This window comes from Ictalurus punctatus, chromosome 1, assembly GCF_001660625.3.
Source record: "Ictalurus punctatus breed USDA103 chromosome 1, Coco_2.0, whole genome shotgun sequence".
NCBI classification, from domain to species: domain Eukaryota; kingdom Metazoa; phylum Chordata; class Actinopteri; order Siluriformes; family Ictaluridae; genus Ictalurus; species Ictalurus punctatus.
The window spans coordinates 34,905,914-34,931,745 of record NC_030416.2 but is presented as its reverse complement, the minus strand read 5'-3'; the positions used below and the strand labels follow the sequence as shown (position 1 = coordinate 34,931,745).

Below are 25,832 nucleotides of genomic sequence, written 5' to 3'. Positions count from 1 at the left end.
TTTAGCTTATAGTCCTAATGTTAACAATCACTTTGTGATGATAATATTGCTTGGTAGTGTGTGAGATACGAAATAAGATTCACAGTTCTGTCTAAAGTGCTGAATCCATTAGGGAGAATGTGTATGTGCGTGTGTGTGTGTGTGTGTGTGTGTGTGCGTGTGTCTGCTCCCCCGGGCCTGCTTTGCATGCCTACGTTAAACTGAAACTTTAACCTGGAGAGTGGCCGTGATTAGCCAAGCTCCAGTCTCCTTTCTCTCTCTCCCCCTCTCTCTCTCTCTCTCTCTCTCTCTCTCTCTCTCTCTCTCTCTCTTTCTCGGCTCGTTACGGATCCTGTTTCCTCCAGCAACCCGAGTTGCCTACACTTTTAAGCAAGCAGTAAACTTTGTCCTTTTAGAGCGTTTCACATCATCAGAGGCGCGCTCTCGCTCTCTCTCTCTCGCTCTCTCTCTCAAGATGTCTGAAGTGTGTGTGTGGTGAAAGGAGTAAAGCAGGGAGACATGACTTCAGGCAGGAACAGGTACGAGAGAACTATTTGGTTCTGTTCATGGTGCGTTAGCGGGTTTTGCTATGTCAGGTAACTCTTAGGGCACTGTGTATGTGTTAAATATTAGAGTTGTTTATGAAATAGTTTGCATTTTATACTGTACTAACCTTTCATTTGCAACACACACACACACACACAGACATGCTTTTACACACCTGGTTAATAACTAACACTTACCTTACTCAGGTGTGCTGGACTGAATGAATGAATTATTTCAATTGAACAAACACACATTCAGATACACACACACACACACACACACACACACACACAAACACATACACACACACGCACCACGTGCTAGGTCTCATGTGACGCAATGCAGCTATCTGTATTTGTATCTGTATAGTGCGATAAATATCCGCATCTGTACTCAGATTTGAATCAGAAGTGGGTGTGGTCTGGGCAGGAAGTAGTAGCTCGGACACAGCGCTGTCGCAAGTCAACATGGCGTCGTTTTAATTCTAATATCCGTATGATTTTCCTGGACGATTTTCTAATGATGAATAATGATGGATCGCATTCAATTAAGAATAATGAAAAATATGCAGAATGAACATACAATATGATATTGTTAAAGTTAATTAAATTATTATCGTTTATTTTGGAGACCATGTGGGCTTTATCGGCAACGTAAGCGAAATCAAATCAATAAAAACAAACCTGTAGTACGCTATATGTGTATTCGGATTAGTTTAGAACACATCGGGTATCATGTTTTCCTTGTTTTCAGTTACGTCCCGAGTACAACCTCTCCATTCATTATTTAAGACATGCATTACCTAATGTACAGCTTTTATAGGTAGGCACTAATACACAGTGCCCTCCACTAATATTGGCACCCTTGGTAAATATGAGTTGTGAAGGCTGTGAAAAATAGTTTTTATTGTTTAACCTTTTAATCTTTTGTTTATAAGGATTCACAGAAATACTCTGCTCTCATGGATATTAAACAATTGCAAACACAACACAGGTTTATTAAAAAAAACTTTGTTAAATATATGTGTGCCACAACTATTAGCACCACTATGAATTCATATGAGAAAATACATGGAAGTGTACTCCCGTTGATATTTTACTTTTTTTTTTAGTACACCTGGGTGACTAGGAACAGGAAATTGTACAACCATGACTTCCTGTTTCACAGGGGTATAAATATGAGGTAACACATAGGACAGATTCCCTTAGTCGTTCATAACAATGTGTAAGAGCGAGGAATACAGCTGTGATGTCCGGCAGAAGGTTGTTGAGCTTCACAAAATGGGGTGTGGCTATAAGAAAATAGTACAAGCATTGAAAACGCCCATTTCCACCATCAGGGCAATAATGAAGAAGTTCCATTCGACTGGGAATGTTATGAATCGACCTGGAATTGGACGTGCGTCTGTATCGTCTCAACGCACTGTGAAGAGGACGGTTCGAGTGGATAAAACATCTCCAAGGATCACAGCTGGAGAGTTGCAGAAGTTAGTCGTGTCTTGGGGTCAGAAAGTCTCCAAAACTACAATCTGAAGTCACCGACATCACCACAAGCTGTTTGGAAGGGTTTGAAGAAAAAAGCCTCTACTCTCATCCAAACACAAACTCGAGCGTCTTCAGTGTGCCGACACTACTGGAACTTCAAATGGGATCGGGTTCTACGGTCAGATGAAACCAGAATAAAGCTTTTTGGTAATAAACACAGAGGAGGTTTTGGAGCACACAGAGAGGTAGCCGTATGGAAAAGTCCCTCATGCCCACGGTTAAATATGGAGGAGGATCTTTAATGTTTTGGTCTGTTTTTCTGACAGAGGACCTGGACATTTTGTTAGGATACATGGCATCATGGACTCCATCAAATATCAACAGATATTAAATGAAGACCTGACCGCCTCTGACAGAAAGATTCAAATGGGCCGTGGTCGGATCTTCCAGCAGGACGATGATCCAAAACATCATCAGAATCAACACAGAAATGGTTTACTGACCACAACATCAAGCTCCTGCCCTGACCCTCCCAGTCCCCTGACCCGAACCCCATAGAACACCTGTGGGGTGAACTGAAGAGGAGAGTCCACATATTTAACAAAGATATTTTAGATAAACCTGTGTTGTGTTTGCAATTGTTTGATATCCATGAGCGCAGAGTATTTTTGTGAATTTTTTGAACGAAAGACCAAAAGGTTAAACAATAAAGACAAATTTCCACAGCCTTCTTTACTCGTATTTACCGAGGGTGCCGATATTAGTGGAGGGCACTGCATATTTGACTCCAATATTATTCTGCACTCTGTACAGTGTGAAATATTCATTCAGAAGAAAGTAGTGACCTTGCATAAGCCTCCTAACAAGCTTTGAACAGGAGCCTAAATGGGGAAAAGGTAACAGTACGACCCTTGCTAATTCCTCTTAATCCTGCTGCTACACTATACAGCCTAGCTGCTGAGATTAGCATTATCGCTCCACTACACATCAGAAGGCCTGCCTGACTTTCTCTCACTCCTTACCTTCACCACGATGCTCCTCAAAACGGTCACCTTAGGAACCTTAAAAAGACGATGTAAGGTAAACGTACAGTCTATAATTAGCCCATACAGTATTTGTGTTTTGTTATCAGGAAGTAGCTGCTAGATCTATCCAAGTGACTGTTATGTAATGGAACAACGCTACAGACGTGCTGCTTGACTTCTTTCTCCGTTGGACGTCAGCGGTGTGATTTTGTATCACGTTTAAATTTTAAAACCATCATGAATGTTTCAGCAGTGTCACTCATCCGCACTCACATCTTTAGGAGATGTATTTTATTCATGCAGGCTTCTGGGTTCAGTTACAATCATCCCAGAGTGGAAGCGTTCTGTGAATCCAGCGTGATCTGATTAGACCTCGTATCATGTCACGTATAAATAGAGGAAACAGCGCTGTATCCTTCCTGTTTATGATCAGATTTAGTCGACATGGGGGACATGTGTAACTTTACGTGCACAAAAGGAACGTTTGTGGTTTTCAGAGCTAGTGGAAAATGTCAGAAATTGATTCCTGGGAACATCTCGCATATATCTTTATTACATGCTACAGTATATAGTCTACAGTACTGCTTCTACCTTCCTTCAGTGCCGTTCTGAAAAAAAATATTTGGTGCTGTAACTGATCACAAAAACGTAACATCTGGATTAGTTGCACCTGAGTGAAACAGAACAGCCATGCAGTAATAAATCAATCAATCAATCAATCAATCAATCAATAAATATTCACACCACATACTCATGATTGTGTCGCTGCACTGGAATATATACTAATGAGGTGAGAAGAAAAGCTTGGACCTGGGTTTGGATCTGTAACGATGAACGCCGAGGGATTTGGATACAAACGCAGGACAAATCCAAAATAACAAATGGATGGGGTCAAAACTAGACATGGTGCTGATGCAATACTGGGTATTGGATCAGTATCGCGACGATACCAGCAATAAATAAATATATGAATAAATAAACGGTGGAACGTACATTAGAGAAAAATCAAATCCTGTAACAAAGGAAAAAAAAGATTGGAATTGAATTTGGAGAAGGTTTTGGGGAGCTGGAAATATTTACATATTAATTCTTCTTATATTTATACATTATACCTTTTTAAAAAAAAATATATATATATATATATATATATATATATATATATATATATATATATATATACGATATACTTCTAATGTATAGTATGTGATTGATTTTAAAGAGTTTAACTGGGGGAAAAAAAGCTGCGGTTTTGTTTAAATTGTATATATTTTTTTCCTGTATTTATACAATAGTCAATTTTTTATTTTTTTAAAATCCTTTCTTGTAGGAGGAATAACCTGACGGATATGTGGAACGTGCTATAACGTGATAACTCGTCGAGAAAACCCGATTAGAAAACCGACTTCCGGTCCGGGATGCTCGTTTGTTTTTGGATACGCCTCCTGTCAGTCATCGTATAGACACTCTGAGGGCCACTCTATGGGGCGGAGCTTCGCGAACATCAGGTCCGCTAGAGACCTGATCGTGGACAGTTTAATTAATCTTACCTAATGCACCTTTAAGCTTTGTCGTTTTTTAAAGCAAAACAAATATCAGGTGGTCTCGGTATCGGTTCATACTCAAAGCCCCAGGATCAGTATCGATATCGCGCAAGGAAAAGTGGGTATTGTTCCATCTCTATTCAAAACGCCCGGCGAGGCACAGAGACGGAAGTCAAATTACCGACGCAGAGTTCAGTAACAGAAGACCAGACTTGTAAGCGATGGCAAAACGTTGCACTGTGACTGTGATGGTGGATTGAATATACTGTATGCTGTATAGTCCAAATAATGAGAGTCCCGAACGAGCTGACTAATAGTCTGGTGATTGGAAATGGTGTAATGTTCGGATTGGCCTGGAATGTGGTTCGACGAGGATCTGGATGTAACAAGCCGAGTAGGAACTCATCACAAAGAGAGAGAAAAACAACAACGACAGCAATCTCTCTTCACGTCCTTAACTCGTAAATCGTAAGGCCTGAGCCTAAGCCAAATTTGAAATCTTCTGAGCACCGAGCCAGATTTTAAATCTCGTCCAGTATTAGCAGACCATCTGTCTGAAGAACCTGCGGCCCATGACGCTTCACTGGACATTTGTAAGCCAAAGTCTGAAAAACTCAATCTCATGCTAAATTTGCATGAGCATGAGAAGGTGGTGTGTTTGATTTTTCTTCGACTTCACACACACACACACACACACAGGAAGTACATGTAATTCGTTACTGTTTTGTTATTCTTTAGGTATGTGTACTTCCATTTTCGCAGACTTTCGCCTTTTTACCTCGCTACATTTCAAAGCAAAATGTCCTGCTTGTATATATATATATATATATATATATATATATATATGTCAGTGTATCCTGACTTCTGTAAAGCTGCTTTGTCCAGTTTTAGAAGCGCTATATAAGTACAATTGAATTGAAGTCGAACTACAGTTTCATGATGGGCCGGTTCATTCGGTGCAGACGGACACGAGGAGGTCGTTTCCTTGTGCATGATCGCCATCAAAGTAATAATATCGCTCAAATAACTTTATCGACACTTAATACAATACATTAAAAAGCAGGTACGTTTTGTACTTTAACTCAACAGGAGATATAAATACAAGACTTTCACTTGAGGCGCATGTTACTGCAAGTATCTCTACTTAATTTCACATCGGTAGTATTGTTCTTGTAGTTTTTCTTGTAGTTTTGATCCAGGGTTAGGGTTAGATTTAGGGTTAGGTTTAGGGTTAGGGTTAGGGTTAGGTTTATGGTTAGGGTTAGATTTAGGGTTAGGTTTAGGGTTAGGGTTAGGTTTAGGTTTAGGGTTATGTTTAGGGTTATGGTTAGGGTTAGATTTAGGGTTAGGGTTAGGTTTATGGTTAGGGTTAGATTTAGGGTTAGGTTTATGGTTTGGTTTAGGGTTAGGGTTAGGTTTATGGTTGGGGTTAGGGTTATGTTTAGGTTTAGGGTTATGTTTAGGGTTATGGTTAGGGTTAGGTTTATGGTTAGGGTTAGATTTAGGGTTAGGTTTATGGTTGGGGTTAGGGTTAGGTTTAGGTTTAGGGTTATGTTTAGGGTTATGGTTAGGGTTAGATTTAGGGTTAGGTTTATGGTTAGGGTTAGGGGGTTAGGGTTAGGGTTAGGGTTAGATTTAGGGTTAGGTTTATGGTTGGGGTTAGGGTTAGGTTTAGGTTTAGGGTTATGTTTAGGGTTATGGTTAGGGTTAGATTTAGGGTTAGGTTTATGGTTAGGGTTAGGGGTTAGGGTTAGGGTTAGGTTTATGGTTAGGTTTATGGTTAGGTTTAGATTTAGGGTTAGGTTTAGGGTTATGTTTAGGGTTATGGTTAGGGTTAGATTTAGGGCTAGGGTTAGGTTTATGGTTAAGTTTAGGGTTAGGGTTAGATTTAGGGTTAGGGTTAGGTTTATGGTTAGGTTTAGGGTTAGATTTAGGGTTAGGGTTATGTTTAGGGTTATGGATAGGGTTAGATTAGGGTTAGCGTTAGGTTTATGGTTAGGGTTAGGGTTAGATTTAGGGTTAGGGTTAGGTTTATGGTTAGGTTTAGGGTTAGATTTAGGGTTAGGGTTAGGTTTATGGTTAGGTTTAGGGTTAGATTTAGGGTTAGGGTTAGGTTTATGGTTAGGTTTAGGGTTAGATTTAGGGTTAGGGTTATGTTTAGGGTTATGGATAGGGTTAGATTAGGGTTAGGGTTAGGTTTATGGTTAGGGTTAGGGTTAGGTTTAGGGTTATGTTTAGGGTTATGGTTAGAGTTAGATTAGGGTTAGGGTTAGGTTCAGGGTTAGGGTTAGGACAGAACATTAGGCGTTAGCGCGTGTGTGTTGTTTGGGTTAGGGTTAGATTTAGGGTTAGGGTTAGGTTTATGGTTAGGTTTAGGTTTAGGGTTATGGTTAGGGTTATGGTTAGGGTTAGCTTTAGGGTTAGGGTTAGGTTTAGAGTTAGGGTTAGATTTAGGGTTAGGTTTATGGTTAGGTTTAGGGTTAGGTTTAATGTTAGGGTTAGGTTTAGGGTTAGGTTTAATGTTAGGGTTAGGTTTAGGGTTAGGTTTAGGGTTAGGGTTAGGACAGAACATTAGGCGTTAGCGCGTGTGTGTTGTTTGGAAGATTGAGTTAATGACCGAATCTGTTGTGTGTGTTGTGTACACAGGAGATCTCTTAAGAAAATGTTTCCTCAGTCGGGCAAATCCATCGTCTTTGACAGCTTTCCCGATCCTTCTGACACCTGGGAAATCACCAAGACGATCGGAAAAGGAACCTACGGCAAAGTGTACAAAGTGCTGAATAAGATCAACGGCAGCGAGGCGGCTGTCAAAGTTCTGGATCCCGTTCACGTGAGTCACACGCCGTACGTCAAAACAGAACCCTAACCCTAACCCTGACCGTGACCGTGATATACACACAATTACAACTCCATCTGAAACCATGACGTCACATCAAAACTTCACAATTTAATACAAAAGTTTGCACACCCCTAGCACATATGCATGTGTGTGTGTGTGTGTCTGTGTGTATGTGTGTGTATGTGTGTGTGTGTGTGTTTTCATCTCTGGACCGTGTGCATGTCTTGTGGTGTGTTAGTCCTCACTCACACTGTGCTAAAGCTGTCATAGACATTTTTCATGCCTGTCATTTTGGCATATTAGGACGTGCACACCTGTATCTGAGAAATACACTGCAGTCTCTCTCTCTCTCTCTCTCTCTCTCTCTCTCTCTCTCTCTCTCGATCTCTCTCTCTCTCTCTCTCTCTCTCGATCTCTCTCTCTCTCTCCCCTCCCTCTCTCGATCTCTCTCTCCTGTCTCTCTCTCTCTCTCTCTCTCTCCTCTGTTGCTCTCTGTCTCTCTCCTCTCTCTCTCTCTCTCTCTCTCTCTCTCTCTCTCTCCCCTCTCTCTCTCTCTCTCTCTCTCTCTCTCTCTCTCTGTCTCTCTCCTCTCTCTCTGTCTCTCTCCTCTCTCTCTCTCTCTCTCTCTCTCTCTCTCTCTCTCCGTAGCTGAATATACCTCTGTTTAATCATGGTGAAATGGCCGTAAGGGTGAAAGGTGCTGTTTATATTCATTAAGTCTCCTCTCGTTCACCCTTTCCAGGTCTGGAAAGCAGAAGCGTCCAGTCACTGCTGCTGTATACAGAACGACTCAGATGGACTCTATTAAACAACGCCAGATTTAACGTCCCGCAGCTAAAGAGGTCTTCGCGCCCCCGATATGCACGCGTGTGCAGGTCCCTGTGCCCTCGTCAGGGGTTTAGACCGCAGATTTAGAAATGCCGCACCTCGTTCTCTCGCTCTAACATCGCACAGTTTTAGTTTTCATTTAATCCAAGTGTACGTCATCGAATTTCATTCATTTACGCAACACTCCTAAGGGCTATGCGTACATCTATATACGTCAGCCTTACAGCACGGTGCTGTTGAATGCTGGATTCTGATTGGTCAGAAGGTGTTTGTTCTGTAACAGCGGCTCTGACAGCAGTGCAGCTGCAGTTCATTTCAAATCTAAGGCTTATGGGATTTCTAAAACTACTTGTACGTGAGGAAGATCATCTACAGCATCTAAGGCTACTAATGAATGAACTATGTAAATAAATATGGTGTTATTTAACAGAGGAAAAAAAAGTTATCATTGAAATGAAAGTTTTCTGTAAACAGATGTTTACTAGATATTTACAGAAGACGTTTCAGGAGTAAAGCTGTACATTTTCAGGACAGAGGTTACGCTTTCTGGTTCCTCATTAACATGACAAGCTGGCATTTTTGTCTTATTAACTTCAAGAGAGAGAAGAAAAGAGAGGTTGGCGAGGGAGCGAGTGTTTATAGCTGCTATAACGTAGGTGACAACAGGAACTAACTTGTTTGGTTTTTGAACATAGCTACAAAAGATCAGAGCAGTTCTCCATGCTAGCAAATGTGCACCTTGTCAGCAACCAAAAAGCACAATAAATGCTAAAGGTTTTTTAGCAGTTGCATTTGAAACACCTGTTAAAGATCCAGTAATACGTTTATTCACAAGTGAATTAACACGCTAAGATAATTCACAGATTAATTGAATCCGTAAACTAAGTCTATTCACAAGCTCGGCTAATTGGCAAGTTTAATTAATCTGCAAGCTAAATGAATTCACAAACTAAGTCAATTCAGTAGCTAACTTCATCTATAAATTAATTTAATTCACAGGCTAAATTAATCGACAAACTTTGTTAGTCTTCAAGCTAAATGAATTGCCAAGATGGTAATCTACAAGCTGAAATAATTCATAAAATGGTAATCTTCAAGCTGAAATAATTCTCAAGCTAAATTAATCTACAAGCTAAATTAATTCACAAGATTGTAATCTACAAGATAAATTAATTCACAAGCTAAAATAATTCACAAGCTAAATTAATCTACAAGCTAAAATAATTCTCAAGCTAAATTAATCTACAAGCTTTGTTAATCTACAAGATAAAATATTTCTCAAGCTAAATTAATCTACAAGATAAAATAATTCTCAAGCTAAATTAATCTACAAGCTAAAATAATTCTCAAGCTAAATTAATCTACAAGCTTTGTTAATCTACAAGCTAAAATATTTCTCAAGCTAAATTAATCTACAAGATAAATTAATTCACAAGCTAAATTAATCTACAAGCTAAAATAATTCTCAAGCTAAATTAATCTACAAGATAAATTAATTCACAAGATTGTAATCTACAAGATAAATTAATTCACAAGCTAAAATAATTCTCAAGCTAAATTAATCTACAAGCTTTGTTTATCTTCAAGCTAAAATAATTCTCAAGCTAAATTAATCTACAAGCTTTGTTTATCTTCAAGCTAAAATAATTCTCAAGCTAAATTAATCTTCAAGCTAAAATAATTCTCAAGCTAAATTAATCTTCAAGCTAAAATAATTCTCAAGCTAAGTTATTCTTCCAGCTAAAATAATTCTCAAGCTAAAGTAATCTTCCAGCTAAAATAATTCTCAAGCTAAGTTAATCTTCAAGATAAATTAATTCACAAGTTGGTAATCTACAAGCTAAATGAATCCACAAACTGAATAAATCTAAATTAATCCGTAAAATAAGCTAATTCGCACAATAAGTCAATACATTTTTGGTCTAATCTACATGCTAAGCTAATTTACGTGCTAAGTTAAAAGTCAGACGGTGTGTAGTGAGGGCGGTGGTAACGCAGCGTGTGTGCGGTGTGGAGTTGTTGTGTGTCGGCTTTGCTTTTTATTTCAGCGCTACGTTAGAAACGACACTTATTTTAAACAGCGAGAGCATCGTAGTAAAGGTCACACCGTCCTTCATTACACCGTCTGTATATTCATTTATTATTCCATTAGTTATTATTCATATCTCCATGGCGACATGGCTGGGACTGCGGCTTTGTCGCGACTGGACAACAGGAAATGACTTTAAATGTCATTCTGATGATGGCAGCAGAAAGAAACGCCATTGTCAAGCTCTAATGACATCACTTCCTGTCTGCACCTTTTCCAATAATCTGTAAAGAGCTCATTTCACACGCACACACACACACACACACACACACACACACACACACACATTATGGTTTTCTCAGTGTAATCATTCAGCTCATTGTTTAATGTGGATGATGAGTATTTTCTGATTTCTTTCTTGTTGTGTTTGATGTGTTTTGGTTGTTTATTGTTGTTTATGGTTGTTTACTATTGTGAATGTTTGTGTGTGGTAAGAGCCACTGCTCTTTAGTCAGCTCCGTGTAATCTTAATTAACACTGAATACACATAACATGGATTAAATAGCTGAGTGGTTTTAGGATGTTACTCTTTCAGGATGTGTAATACAATCAGGTAAAGTAGCGCAAATCCGGCGGCCATGACGCACTGTTTAATAAAGCACAGAGAGCGGTGACGCACTGAACACTGCGTGCGACTCACAAGCTCGTCACAAACAATTAATACAATCATGTCGGAAATAAAACGCTTGCCGTTGTAGGAAAATAAGCACTGAGCAGGTGACGGTCCCTACACCAGAGTTCATTATTGTTCTAAAACAGCACTTCCACAGCATTCCTCTTATACTACAGCAGTTTATTAATGCTAACCATGTTCGTTTATTAAAGAACAACACGCTGTATGCGTTATCCGTTTCTCTTAACGTTTAATGCTAAGGAATGTTCCTGTTGTCACTCACAAAAAGCTGTGTCAGAAAACCGATCGTTACAAAGAGCTGACACTGGAGACTCCTTCCATTAAACTTCACCATGGCAGTGTTTAAATCGGTTTATTTGGAAGTCCCTGTGAACGAGCTGTCACTATAGAAACAATAACGTAGTACAACAAGCGTACTGAACTTCAGTCAGGGTTTAGAAGAGTACTCGACACCCGGATTCTGACCAATCGGAATCCAGAACTCCACAGCGCTGCGGTATAAATGTTTATAACGCGGTGTGTGTGCGTTATGTACCAGACACATGCGTCCCGAGTGTTAAACGCAGATGTGTTTATTCTATGATCCGATTACTTTAAAAAACAGAACAGAACAAGACAACGGACTATTCCTTAAACAAAAACGAAGAGCAACTTGGATAGTTTATTTAATATTAAATAATTCCCTCAATGGGACTATTTAGGCTAATAATAATAATATTAGGGGGCTAGTACCGTTTCTATAGTAACGGTAGTAGTTTAAAAAGCATGTTTGTTAATGAAGGGAAACGTGTAATCGTTGATGCGGGGAAGTTTATTGCTAGGAGATGTTTATTTAATTTTATTGAACATTGATGGAGGGAGTCTTGCTTTGTAACGGTCACGGTGCTTTGTAAAGTGTCCATTTGAAAGTCTTTTTTTGAGGGAGAGCGAGAGAGAGAGAGAGAGAGAGAGAGAGAGAGAGAGAGAGAGAGAGAGAGAAGACTGGTGGTAGAATTGAATGTCTGGAGTGTGTTCATTCACTCACTCACTCACTCACTCATTCATTCATTCATTCATTCATTCATTTAACCACTCACTTTTTCATTCATTCGCCCGTTCTTTCTTTCACTCGTTCATCCCTTCATTCTCTCACTCACTCATTCATTCATTCTTCTACTACCACTCTTTTGTCCGTTCACTCTTCCAGTCACTTATTCATCAATTCACCCATTCATTCATCCATTCATTCACACACACACACACGTATTAATCAATTCACCCATTCACTCATTCACTCACACACGTATTCACTCATTCATTCATCCTTCAACTCACGTTCTTTTGTTCACTCATGATTTCATGTACTTATTCATTCGCATTCACTTGTTCATTCATTCACTCACTCATTCGTTCATTCATTCTTCTACTACCACTCTTTTGTCCGTTCATTCTTCCAGTCACTTATTCATTCATTCACCAATTCCAGTCACTTATTCATCAATTCACCCATTCATTCATCCATTCACACACACACACACACACGTATTAATCAATTCACCCATTCACTCATTCACTCACACACTTATTCACTCATTCATTCATCCTTCAACTCACATTCTTTTGTTCACTCATGATTTCATGTACTTATTCATTCGCATTCACTTGTTCATTCACTTGTTCACTCACTCATTCGTTCATTCATCGACTCTTCGTTTCACTGACTTATTTATTCATGCAGTCACATTCATTCATTCATTATTCCATTCGTCCCTCCATTCATTCACCCATTCTCTCACTCATTCTTTCATTCACTCACTTATTCACTCCTGCACTCATCCTTCCACTCACATTCTTTTGTTCACATTATTTTATTTACTTATTCATTCTCACTCACTCGTTCGTTCGTTCGTGGATTCTTTCTTTCACTCACGCATTCATTCATTCATCCGTTCGTTCGTCCGTTATTCCATTCGTTCGTTCGTTCAATCATTCTCCCAGGTCAATTATTCATTCATCCATTCATTCACTCATTCATTTATGCATTCATTCATGCCCATTCTTTCATTCATTCACTCTCTGGCTTATTCATTCACTCAATTCATTCGTCCACCCATTCACACTTTCATGTATTCATTCATTCATTCACTCACTCACTCTTTCCTTCACTTTACGTTTTTTCCGCCCGACGGTCCGTCCATCTGTTCATTCACTCATTCTTTCATTCACTCATTCGTTCATCCATTTAACAGTGTAAACCTCCATAAAAGTGGAAGAATCTGAAACCACCCACGACTCTTCTCTGTAATTACTCTCACACTACAAGGTGTCACATCTAATCTTCAGAGCTGACTTTCACTCCCTTCTCTTGTTTCAGGATATCGATGAGGAGATCGAGGCAGAGTACAACATCCTGAAAGCGCTCTCCGATCACCCCAACGTGGTGAAGTTCTTTGGCATGTTCTACAAGATAGATCCTAAAACCGGAGACCAGCTGTGGTTAGTGCTGGAGGTAAAACACCACAAGTTCTCCCAAGTGCCTGGAGTGTGTTATATAAGATGTCTTTAGGTTGTTTAGATTGATGGAGGGTTTGATGACATTTTGAATGAAAGCATCTGACAAGTGAGTAAACGCAGAGTCCACGCTCTAGCGCACTTTCACGCCTGCTCGCTCGCGGTGTGTGTATTTTTATGACCGGATCTGTGTTATCGGTCTACTTTGTAATCCCATCTGATTTGCGATCGCCGACCTGTATTTGAGCTAATCCACTCCCGTCTCATGCCCTGTGTGAGACTTGAAACAGGTTCGTGTGATCAGGAGGCAGGGCTCGTCGTGGTTAATAAGCCAGCGAATCAGAGCGCTGGAGGTGTGGCTCAAGTGAGCGAGTAAATCGAGGTGTGATATTCGGCAATGTTTACTCCAGCCGATCTGATTATTAAGAGTTGGTAACATTCGTTCACGTTCAGTAAGCATTCTATCCGGGTTAAGGTCACGGCGGATCTTGAATTTATCCTGGAAGTGAGGTGGGAACACATCCTGGCTGGAACGCCAGTGGTTAATAACGTGCTGGATATTTAAGTGTATTCATTTGGCATTTAAGCAAACATCATTTAAATATGTGGTGACTATGTTAATTTGTTAATGTCACGGCCACGGCGTGGATGTGATGGACTTCACGGCAACAAGATGTGTGTGTGTGTGTGTGTGTGTGTGTGTGTGTGGAGAGAAAACATGGCAGCTACAGTAGTATCTGGATTGCTCTTCCTGCCTCTGCTATAAAACACTTCTGATGAGCAGTAAAACAGGCCGATTACTTCAGTGTAAGTAAATATACATGAAATAAACAATAGCTTGTGGTACAACAGTATGTTATAGCGATCAAGCTATGGTGTACTTTTCAGTTATTCTTATATCTTCAGTAAGAGCCACACCCAGTAGCACCTATATCACAGTTTGTTCGCAGGGTCTTGTATGTCAGATGGTCCACATAAACATATATATATATATATATATATATATGAGTTGACATTTATTTAAGATGTACGGAAGGAGTCTCCAGTGTCAGCACTTTGCTCAGCGCCATTCAGAGGTAAAGCTGTTTTTCCACATCTTCACATCTTTGAGAAAAAAAGCTTTGATGCTGCTGACGGAGCGACTTTTACTTAGTTTATAGCTGCTGTAACGTAAATGAGAGCAGGAGATACATTGTTCAGTGGGCGTTCCAGAACATTAGATGTAGCTATAAATGGATAAAAGTACAAGACGAATCCTTCTTATAAAATAAAAGCAGTGGAAGTCGTAATCGTTGGCAAATTGCTGTGTTATAAGAGGAATAAAACATCCGAAGAAGTGCCACGAATAACATTTCGTGTAGTGACAGTAACTCTCCTTCGTCATACCGCAATGTCATTGATTGTTTTCCTATAACAGCACAACCTGAACCTACCTATTTGTTTATTCCTACCTGTTTCCATGCCTTATTTCTGATAAAGCCTGTAGCAAAGCTGGTAAAACCCAACAGGCTGAAGTAAGTACAGTATGTCATGATTTTTTACATTATTATTATTATTATTATTATTATTAGCTGTGACGGTTGTGTTGGAACAGCTCCCTTTAGCGAAATACCACCCCAGTTATGTTGCAGTATTTGTAAAAGGACACCCGGTTGAAGGAGTAGGTTAAAGGACACCCGGTTGTTATTTCTCAGTGGTGAGAAAACGTCGCCTCTCAGTTCACCATATTTCACATTCCACTTCCTCCCGAGGCATTTGGAAATGCCACAGGCTTGGCAGCTGAGAAATCGAGGGCAACCGAGGCCGACGGCGTGTTCTACCATTACTGCGTGTCCGTTTGCGTGTCTTAGTGTCCCTGAACTTTGACCTCTTGCTTTTACCTGTTTCTACCGGCAGCGAGAATATGAAAGTGAGAGACCGGCACAGAATGGACTTTAAGTTGTCTCGTTTTACAGGGAGCCCTGTGCGTTTATTGCCGACTTGATCGAGGCTTGAGAATGGAAATTAGGATCCTCATGTCACCCTAATTGCATTTTATATTGTATAGTCGAGTAATAAAGGGGAGATGATTACAGAAACGGTTTAATGATAAGACAATAGATCAGAATAAAATATTAAATCAGACTTTTGGTTGTTGATTGAGATGGAGCTATGTTCACCTAATTATGTTCATTTGAGAATAACACAGACAAGTACAAACAAAATTGGCTGAGAAACAAACAATCAACCAATCAATCAATAAATCAATCAACCCATCAATCAATCAATGAATCAATCAATGAATCAATCAATGCGTCAATCAACCAACCAATAAATAAATCAACCAACCAATCAATCAATCCATCAATCAATCAATCAATCCATCAACTAATCAATCAACCCATCAATCAATCAATCAACCCATCAATCAATCAATCAACCCATCAACTAATCAATCAACCCATCAATCAATCAATGAATCAATCAATCAACCAACCAATAAATCAGTCAACCAACCAATCAATCAATCCATCAATCAATCAACCCATCAACTAATCAATCAACCCATCAATCAATCAATGAATCAATCAACCAATCAATAAATCAATCAACCAACCAATCAATCAATCAACCAACCAATCAATCAATCCATCAATCAATCAACAAATTAAACCAATCAATCAATCAACAAATCAATCAACCAATTAAATAAACCAATCAATCCATCAATCATTTAATCAATCCATTCAGTCCTGCTCACACCTATACTCCAAATTTTCATCAGGTCAGAAGATATGCACCAAGACCCTTTAAACTCAAATAACTTTACAAAAATGACAGACAGACAGACAGACAGACAGAAAGATAGAAAGATAGAAAGATAGATAGAAAGATAGAAAGATAGATAGATAGATAGATAGATAGATAGATAGATAGACTGATTCCTGCTCACATCGTTAAGGTTAAAAGATACCATGACAGTTTAACTCAATTATAATTAATAACTAACTACACAAATAAATGAAAAGTCAGACAGATAGCTAAAAAAAAATAAAGAATTTAAAAGAACGTTATTCATTAAGAAGAAGAAAAATCAAGCAAATAAACAAACAAACAAGTAAATAAATAAATAAATATTTTCAATGTTTAAAAACACTTTACATGAAAGGTCACGTACATTTTCTGAAACAGTGGCTATTAACGGAGAGTCCGGTTACTGTTACAATGTAAGATGAGAATAATAATGAGAACACTAAAGAAGCTGCTAATATTTTTTGAATAACCGCTTTATTTACTACGTCTATACACACTATGAATGAATGTCACCACTAATACTGAGTGTATAGGATCCACCTGGATGATGTGACGGCAGCCATATTGCGCCAGAACGCCCACCACACACCAGCTACTAGTGGAGAGGAGAGAGTGATGTAGCCCATTCAGAGAAGGGGATTATTAGGAGGCCATGATAGAGAGCGACCAACGGGGGAATTTCACCGTTACACCCCTACTCTTTTACCATAAGTGTCCTGGGATTTTTAATGACCACCGAGAGTCACTCTTTAACGTCTTATCCGAAAGACGGTGCTGTTTTTACACTATAGTGCCCCTCCGTCGCTATACTGTAGCATTAGGCCCCAAACAGACCACAGGGTGAGCGCCCCCTGCTGGCCTTACTAATACCACTTCCTCCAGCAACCTTAGTTTTCCCCAGGAGGTCTCCCATCCAGGTACTGGCCAGACTCAACCCTGCTTTATATATATATATATATATATATTGTGGCAGATTTGTCACAATGCTTTCTTCTCTGTGGAGCTGGTATATAAACTCGAAACTGTCTCTTTCAATTAGCTCAAGTTCAGTGAAAGTGGGACACCAAACCAATCTGCTTGTGCTTGGGGTGGGGTGATGACGTGATGAGGTGGAGGCAGTTCTTAAAGGGACAGTCTTGCTATGTACCTTAAAAAATAAATAGCTAAGAAAAAATTGGAAAGAAAGAAGCAGTGCTTTAGGTCGACCCGAGTGTGTCGTGTAATTGTGTGTCGTGTATTTACCATTTATGAATGTGATCGAATGCAGTAAATAACCTTCATATAAAGTGCTGACCTTTTCCTTTTTTTCGTTGTCCTGTCAGTTGCTCAAGGTCTTTAGTCTCCCTTTTTTTTTTTCCAGATAGAGCTTTGCATCTCTGTATGCAAACTCTCGAATGCAAAAGCCACACTCTGCAACTCAAACCGGCTGCAGTTTAGCACAAGAGATGGATGAGATTGGGGGGGGGGGCATGACAATGACAGAAGGGGGGCGGGGCATAATGACAGGGGTTCAATTGCCATGGTTACCGTCCTGCCCTCTTGTGTGAACTATAATTTTCCATATTTCAGAAGGTTTCTGGGAGGCCGCTGATTACCTAGAGGAACGGTGCTAAATTGCGTCCTCGGCTTTGTTGGCTCCTGATCAGCTGCAGTGATTGCGCGTCTGTCTGTCTATCTCTTTTGTACGCTGCCTTCTAATTACAGAGAGATCCCGGAGCTTTCATCTGCTTTTGGCAGCGCCTCAGCCTTTAAGGCCCCCGACTCCTCACCCTCACTTCAAAGCAACGGTGCTGTTGTGTAAAAGTCGTCCATTTTGCCTTATACTACGGGGGTAATGACTACAGCAGGCTCATGGGTGTAGCACTTCATTACTGGAACAAGACTTCCAGTTTGTTTGTTGCTCTACGCTAATGGCTTTCCCAATGCATTCACCATTAGATTTGAATTGAAAATTGGCATTGTGTATGACCGAATGTTATGTTTGATCTTTCCTGATTAATAAAGTTATGTCTGTTTTGTCCAACCCCAAGCAAATACTGCTGTAATAAATCAGCATGCGTTGGATTTTAACCTGAATAATAGGAGCACCGATTCTTCTTCTGGAACATTATTAGGACCTGCCGACCCTGAAGAGGAAGAATACGTAGTCCCGCAGAAAAAAACCAAAAACGCCGCAAACAATTAAAAAAAAAAAAAACAACAACACACAACGCATAACCGTATGTTTTCAATAGCGTTTTTACAAAATGGCCGACATTTTCTACATTTAAAAAAATTTATCTTTACAATGAATATATTTTGTACAATGTTAGATTTGACAATTATTTGTATTTTTGTCTATTCCGGTCGAAACTTTGGTAAATACGAGTAACTAATGTTCACTATACACTCGTCTAATGTTAGCTAAGTTGGACATACAGTACGTTGGTCGCCAGAGCCATACCTCCCTTCAGTTTCCCACTGAAGCTAAGCAGGGTTGAATCTGGCCAGTACCTGGATGGGAGACCTCATGGGGAAAACTAAGGTTGCTGGAGGAAGTGGTATTAGTGAGGACAGCAGGGGGCGCTCACCCTGTGGTCTGTGTGGGGCCTAACGCCCCAGTATAGTGACGGGACACGGTCTTTCGGATGCGATGTTAAACCGAGGTCCTGACTCTCTGTGGTCATTAAAAATCCCAGGACACTTACGGTAAAAGAGTAGGGGTATAACCCCGGGGTCCTGATGAAATTCACCCATTGGTCCTTCTCTATCATGACCCCCAATAATCCCCATCTCTGAATTTGACTACATCACTCTCCTCTCCACTAATAGCTGGTGTGTGGTGGCGTTCTGGCGCAATATGCCTGCCGTCACATCATCCGGGTGGATGCTATACATTAGTGGTGGTTGATGAGACCCCCCCCCCCCCCCCCCCCACCATACTATGTAAAGCGCTTTGAGTGTCTAGAAATAAAAGCACTATAGAAACATTCCCGTCAGATAGCAAGGACGCCGAGTCGGTGCATCTTTCAAGCAGGACAACCGAATCGAGACGAGAGATTACGAATGTGAGATGGGGAAAAGGGGGCGGGGCTTCCGTGGGATCGGTTAAAATCCGAGACCTACGCAACTGTCAGTCATTCCAGATTCAGATGTCCATTGGCTTAATGGGGGGAAAATATATAAGAACTTTTTGTTAATAAACAAATTATTTGTGAGTTTAATGAGTTCCTGGTCTCAGAAGACTGTCAATAGGATGAGCATCTAAAGCCCCGTCCACACGTACATGGATCTGTTGGGAAATCTAATTCCTTTCTCTGCGTCGACGCGAAAACGTGCGTTTTTTGGCTCAACAGAAACAAAACAGCAAATTGTGAACAACTAATTTGTGAAACCACAAATTACAACAAAAAATGTTCATTTAAATCCAATCGATCACACCACCCTGTCACTGATTATTTTCCAATAACATCATGACCTCAAGTGATTTCTTACTTTCTTACTTATCTACGTTACATGATTTAAAAAAAAAACAACAACAACAGGATGTTTATTGTTGTTCATGTTTATGCTTATATGCTTATATACATTTAACGCTTGAGAATTAACGACAGTCCGACTACACAAGGATTGTAAAAGAATTTCGGAGAACACGGAAGGTAAGCTAAACACACCCTGAGCACGGTTAGCATTAGCATTAGCATTTAATTGAACAGACGGCAACAAATTATAGTATTAAAATATGACAATTAAACCTGCAGCAGGTGCAGAGCATCATGGGAGAATTTGCCCCGGGTCTGGAACTGTGATTGAGGAATGATGTTGGTGGTTGTCTGAAGATGAGGTTAATAACACGCCCGCCAATAATTTGCAAAGTGTTCGAATGCATCGCACAGATTTTGCACCGATTGCTCGAGGAAAAGAGCCGAGGTTTATATGTAGAAGCTTTTCTGATTCCAGAAATAGAAATCACTGATGACTCTAATTATAATAATGATGTTATAGTCATGTTCAGGGCAAAAGATCATAGCTAGTTAAAATATCTTAAAGATCAAGTTCTTATTCTGAGATTATTACCAGTGAACTATAAGGGTTGTTCAGCTTGTTTTTAGATGATTTTACTCATTTCAAGCCTTACTGCATTAGTAGATCATTTTGTCTCTTACTGGATACAGTGTATGTGAGATTATTTCAAGCTTGAAATGAGTAAGAAATATCTAGAAATAGTTTAATAAACAGATATTTGGTTTATTGTGATCTTATCGTGGGGAAATATTAGATAAATATGACTATATTTAAGATTTTTTTCACGACAACAGTGTAATAAAATTGCTTTGGTTTTATTTATTATGAACACAAATCAGTCCGAACTTATGTACAGTGCTCTCCACTAATATTACCACTACCCCTGGTAAATATTAGCAAAGAAGGCTGTGAAAAAATTGTCTTTATTCTTTAGCCTTTTGATCTTTTGTTCAAAAAAATTCACAAAAATACTCTGCTCTCATGGATGTCAAACAATTACAAACACAACCCAGGTTCATCCAAAAAATAATGCTACCTTTGTTAAATATAGATGTGCACACCTATGAATTCATATGAGAAAAATATATTTATATAGTTAATTTTTTGTAGTACACCTGGGTGACTAGGAACAGGAAATTGTTCAACCATGACTTCCTGTTTCACAGGGGTATAAATATGATGAAACACACAGGACAGATTCCCTTAGTCGTTCATAACGATGGGTAAGAGCGAGGAATGTAGCTGTGATGTGCGCCAAAAGGTTGTTGAGCTTCACAAAATGGGGCGTGGCTATAAGAAAATAGCACAAGCATTGAAAACGCCCGTTTCACCATCAGGCGATAATGAAGAAATTCATTTAAATACATTTAATGTTGTGCAACATTCTCAAAACAAACGAACAGCGCATTGCTTACTTATTTACGTACTTACTTAAGTCTTTCCTATGATATTTCTTTACATCGTTCCCTGTAGTAATCCCATAACCAAAATTCCTAACATTGACCCACATGTTCATGAACAGTCTCTTGTTCAAAGCAAATTTCTTAAAATAAAATGATCCGGCTCCAAATAAGCTTCTATTATAACAGGCGTCTCTTGTCTACTCCACATCACGGGGGTTTAGAGTAAATACGTTTCCTGCGTTAGGATTCATCTCACGTGCGCGTCGCTCGGCGCTTCGGCTATGAAAAGACGCCAGTCATCGAACCTCCAATCCACTGTCCAAGCACAGCTCTATTAGAAAGCCTTTGAATATAGACAATTTAAAATATGGACTTTCCTCCCACCGTGTCTGATCGATACTTTGTCTTCAGAACCTGAAACGTTTCTGAGCTGCGAGTATCACGGGGGTGATTTGTTCCTCCCTGCTGTTAGCTCAATTAACTTTTTTGTAAACGGTGGTGAGACGGTGGCAAGGAGCCCTGCAGGCATGCTGGAAACGAGTGTGCAGAAAAGACCCCTGCGTCTCTGGGAATACACACACTCTCTCTCTCTCTCTCTCTCTCTCTCTCACACACACACACACTTATTTCTCCAGTGTTAGAATTTCACCTTTCTTTTCCACCCCGATGATGAGCGTAGGTTCGAGCGTCCGCTCCAGAGCATCAGCTTTGTTTTAAAGCGTCGGTTTGATGAGGCCGAACCTCCACCGTGTCTTGATTGTGGGTCCGTAAAGGTTTTTTTTTTGTCATCGAGGGCTTTTTAAACATCTAACCACAGTAATTCACTGAACTGTGACTGAACTTCGTGGATCATCTTGTGATTTTCCTCCAATTATCATGATTTAATTTTTTTTTTATTTTTTATAAAGCCTCATAGCTGAGTGGCAAAATGTCCTTAACACAAAATATAACACAAATGTAATATAACACAAATATAACCTGGCCATCACGTACATACGTGCTCGTTGAACGTCCCATTCCAGATTTACTCCTCCTTTGCTGTTATAATGCGCTCCACTCTTCTGGGAAGGTTTGAGGACAAACCTTGAATTCTGAGGACAATAATGAATTGAATCCATTTTGGAATAAGGCTGTAACATAACAGAATGTGGGGAAAGTGAAGCGCTGCGAATACTTTCCGCATGCACTGTACGTAAACTCACAGACAGTAAACAAAACAATCCTAGGTTTGTATTCAAGTTTAGTAGTAATGACTCCATGGATTTCCTGGAATATAAACGGAAATGGACAACTAACAGCAGCTTCACGGGTTTTAGCCTCCAATATCGTTTCCCCAAGAACAATTGTAGTCCTTTACCGCTATTGGACAGGAAGAGTTTACAAAACTTATCAACACATTAAAATCAACCCCATGTATACTAGATCCTATACCCACTAATGAAAGACTGAAAGGGTTGCTTCCTGTAGTAGGAGAGCCTCTTCTCAATATTATTAACTCCTCATTATCTCTAGGTCACGTCCTGAGAACATTCAAGCTGGCGGTTATTACACCTCCCATTAAGAAACCACAACTAGATCTTAGTAAAGTAGCAAGCTACAGTCCAATCTCAAACCTTCCAGTTATGTCTAAGATATTAGAAAAAGCCGTGTCTAATCGAATATGCTCCTTTTTGCAGAATAATGATCTCTATGAAGAATTTCAATCAGGTTTCAGGCCCCATCACAGCACAGAGACTACGCTTGTCAAAATTACAAATGACCTGCTTCTAGCATCTGACCAAGGCTGCGTTTCACCGCCTGTTCTGCTTGATTTCAGTGCTGCGTTCGAGACCACAGATCATGACACAGTCTTAGATCGATTCCAAAACTACATTGGTATACAGAGACAGGTATTCAAATGGTTTAGATCCTACCTGTCTGGCCGCTACCAACTTGTTTGTTTAAATGATGAACGTTCTAACGTAACAGCAGTAAAGTACGGTGTGCCACAAGGATCGGTGTTAGGCCCCCTGCTGTTTTCTTTGTACACGCTGCCCCTTGGAAATATTATGAGAAAACACGGGATTCATTTCCACTGTTAAGCCGATGATACATTTCTACAAATGTATTTCTACAAGACCAGATGAAGTTTTTTTTAAATTTTCCATGTTAGCCGAACGCGTTAAAGACATTAAAGCTCGGATGACCGTTCATATTCATTGAAATTCTGATAAAACTGAGATATTGCTAATTGGACCAGAAATCTGTACACAAAAGCTCTTAGAACACAATCTATATTTAGAAGGATGTACAGTTACTTCATCCACTACGGTTAAAGACCTGGGTGTTGTATTAGACAGCAACCCGTCATTCGAAAATCATATTTCCCAGCTAACAAAAACAGCCTTCTTCCACTTTGGAAATATTTCCAAGCTGCGTAACGTCTGATCTGTTTCTGACGTAGGAAAACCTATAAAGCCCTAAACGGCCAAGCTCCTTTATATTTCACCAATCTTCTATCACGTTACAACCCTTCACGCTCCGTAAGGTCGCAAAACTCTGGACTTTTGATAATACCGAGGAGATCAAAGTCTGAAGGAGGTCGAGTTTTTTCATATTTAGCTCCTAAACTCTGGAATGGCCTTCCTGATGATGTTCGGGGTTCAGACGCAGTCTGTCAGTTTAAATGAGATGACACCAACTCCTGCAAAGACTTTGGATGATACCAACGTTCTGCATGTATTGCATCAGGGGTAGCAGTGGGACTGAACCCTTCTGCTCACCGGGCCGACCTGGATCGTTCAGGTTCTCGTTGCTTCGAGGCCAGACGCTGTTGCTGAGGATGGCCCCGTCCTGTATGGACAGCCCAGGGACACGGAAGCTGTGGAGATGCCATTGGACTGCACCTGATGCGGGCAGTTTTGGTGCGTTGTCTTTTTGCACTCGGGTCTCCTTCAGTGGACAGTGTATGAGTTCAGCAGAACAGACTTCATGTTGAGACTGTGGTGTGGTGTAGCAGACAGTTATAGAAGGGATTTATTTATAATTACACTTATCCGGTGTCCCCCAGATGAGGACGGGTTCCCTTTAGCGTCTGGTTCTTCTCAAGGTTTCATCCTCACATCATCTCAGGGAGTTTTCCCTTGCCACCGTCGCCTCTGGCTTGCTCATTAGGGATAAATTGATCAATTTAAAATCTCGATTGGAAATTCATATATTTCCGTTGTCACTATTTTCCCCTCGAGCTAGCGCTGTAGCATGCAGCATGCTCGGAGACCCGAAGCGCGAATTCCATGCGCCAGCTCGAAGCGCGAGCTCTTAGCGAGCACATGCTTTTGGGTCTTCAGTGACATTGACTTTGGTTACTTTGGACATTTGATATTGTTATGGTTTTTGTCCTGTCTCCGCCCCCGTCTTGTCATTGGTTGTTTTCCATCATTGTTTTCAGCTGTCCTGTGTTTCACCCCTGATTAATTTAGTCATTTAAACCCCTCGTGTCTCTTTGCACATCGCGTAGTATTGAGTGTTATCTCCTTACCAAGCGGTTGTTCCTTGTTTCTCATTTCAGATTCATGTTCATTGACCTTGTTTCTCGATACTCGTTCTTGATTCTGGTCTTGCCGTGTTTATGCCTGTTTGTAGATCTCCTGACCCATTGCCTGTTCTTGACCACGCTCTTGTCTCATAATTTGGATCCTAACCTTCATTATGAGGAAAACATGACATCTCTAAAGCTGCTTTGTGACCATTGTACAAATAATTGAATTGAATTGAACTGTCATGCAGGAACAGGTTTTGGGCCTCTTTGTTCCAGTGGAGGGAAATCTCAAAGCTACAACATACAAAGACATTCTATAAACTTGTGCTTCCCACTTTGTGATAAGAGTTTGGGGTAGAAACACGTATAAGGGGTGATGGTCAGGCGTCCACTTACTTTTGACCATGTAATGTACTACTTGTTTCATTTTCCTCTCTTTTCCTGGTTAGATATTATAATTATTTTTGATAACCTTAAATACATTTATAAATATCACCACACTTTTCCAGTTTCCTTTTTAAATATTTCATTTGCTTGTTAAATATTTTTAACAAACTTATTATTATTATTATTATTATTACTATTATTATTATTATTATTATTATTATTATTATATACAGTATTCATATCCAGACATCCATGTTGTACAATATTTTTCTATCTATCTATCTATCTATCTATCTATCTATCTATCTATCTATCTACTTTTTTCTCTCTTCTTTCTCTATCTATCTATCTATCTATCTATCTATCTATATATCTATCTATCTATCTATCTCTTCTTTATCTATCTATCTATCTATCTATCTATCTATCTATCTATCTATCTATCTATCTCTTCTTTATCTATCTATCTATCTATCTATCTATCTATCTATCTATCTATCTATCTCTTCTTTCTCTATCTATCTATCTATCTATCTATATATCTATCTATCTATCTATCTCTTCTTTATCTATCTATCTATCTATCTATCTATCTATCTATCTATCTATCTCTTCTTTATCTATCTATCTATCTATCTATCTATCTATCTATCTATCTATCTATCTCTTCTTTATCTATCTATCTATCTATCTATCTATCTATCTATCTATCTATCTATCTATCTATCTATCTATCTCTTCTTTCTCTATCTATCTATCTATCTATCTATATA

General features: G+C 39.6%; 1 protein-coding gene across 1 annotated transcript in view; it reads left to right on the top strand.

The window, feature by feature from the left end:
* Positions 1-325: 325 nt before the first annotated feature.
* The window catches only part of myo3a (myosin IIIA), a 95,086-nt gene continuing 69,579 nt past the window's right edge, over positions 326-25,832 (top strand). Inside the window, exons 1-3 of the mRNA XM_047158591.2 lie at positions 326-518; positions 7,222-7,405; positions 13,319-13,453. Of these exons, the coding sequence (XP_047014547.1) occupies positions 499-518; positions 7,222-7,405; positions 13,319-13,453 (339 nt within the window). The 5' untranslated portion in view covers positions 326-498. The remainder of the gene's footprint in view (positions 519-7,221; positions 7,406-13,318; positions 13,454-25,832) is intronic.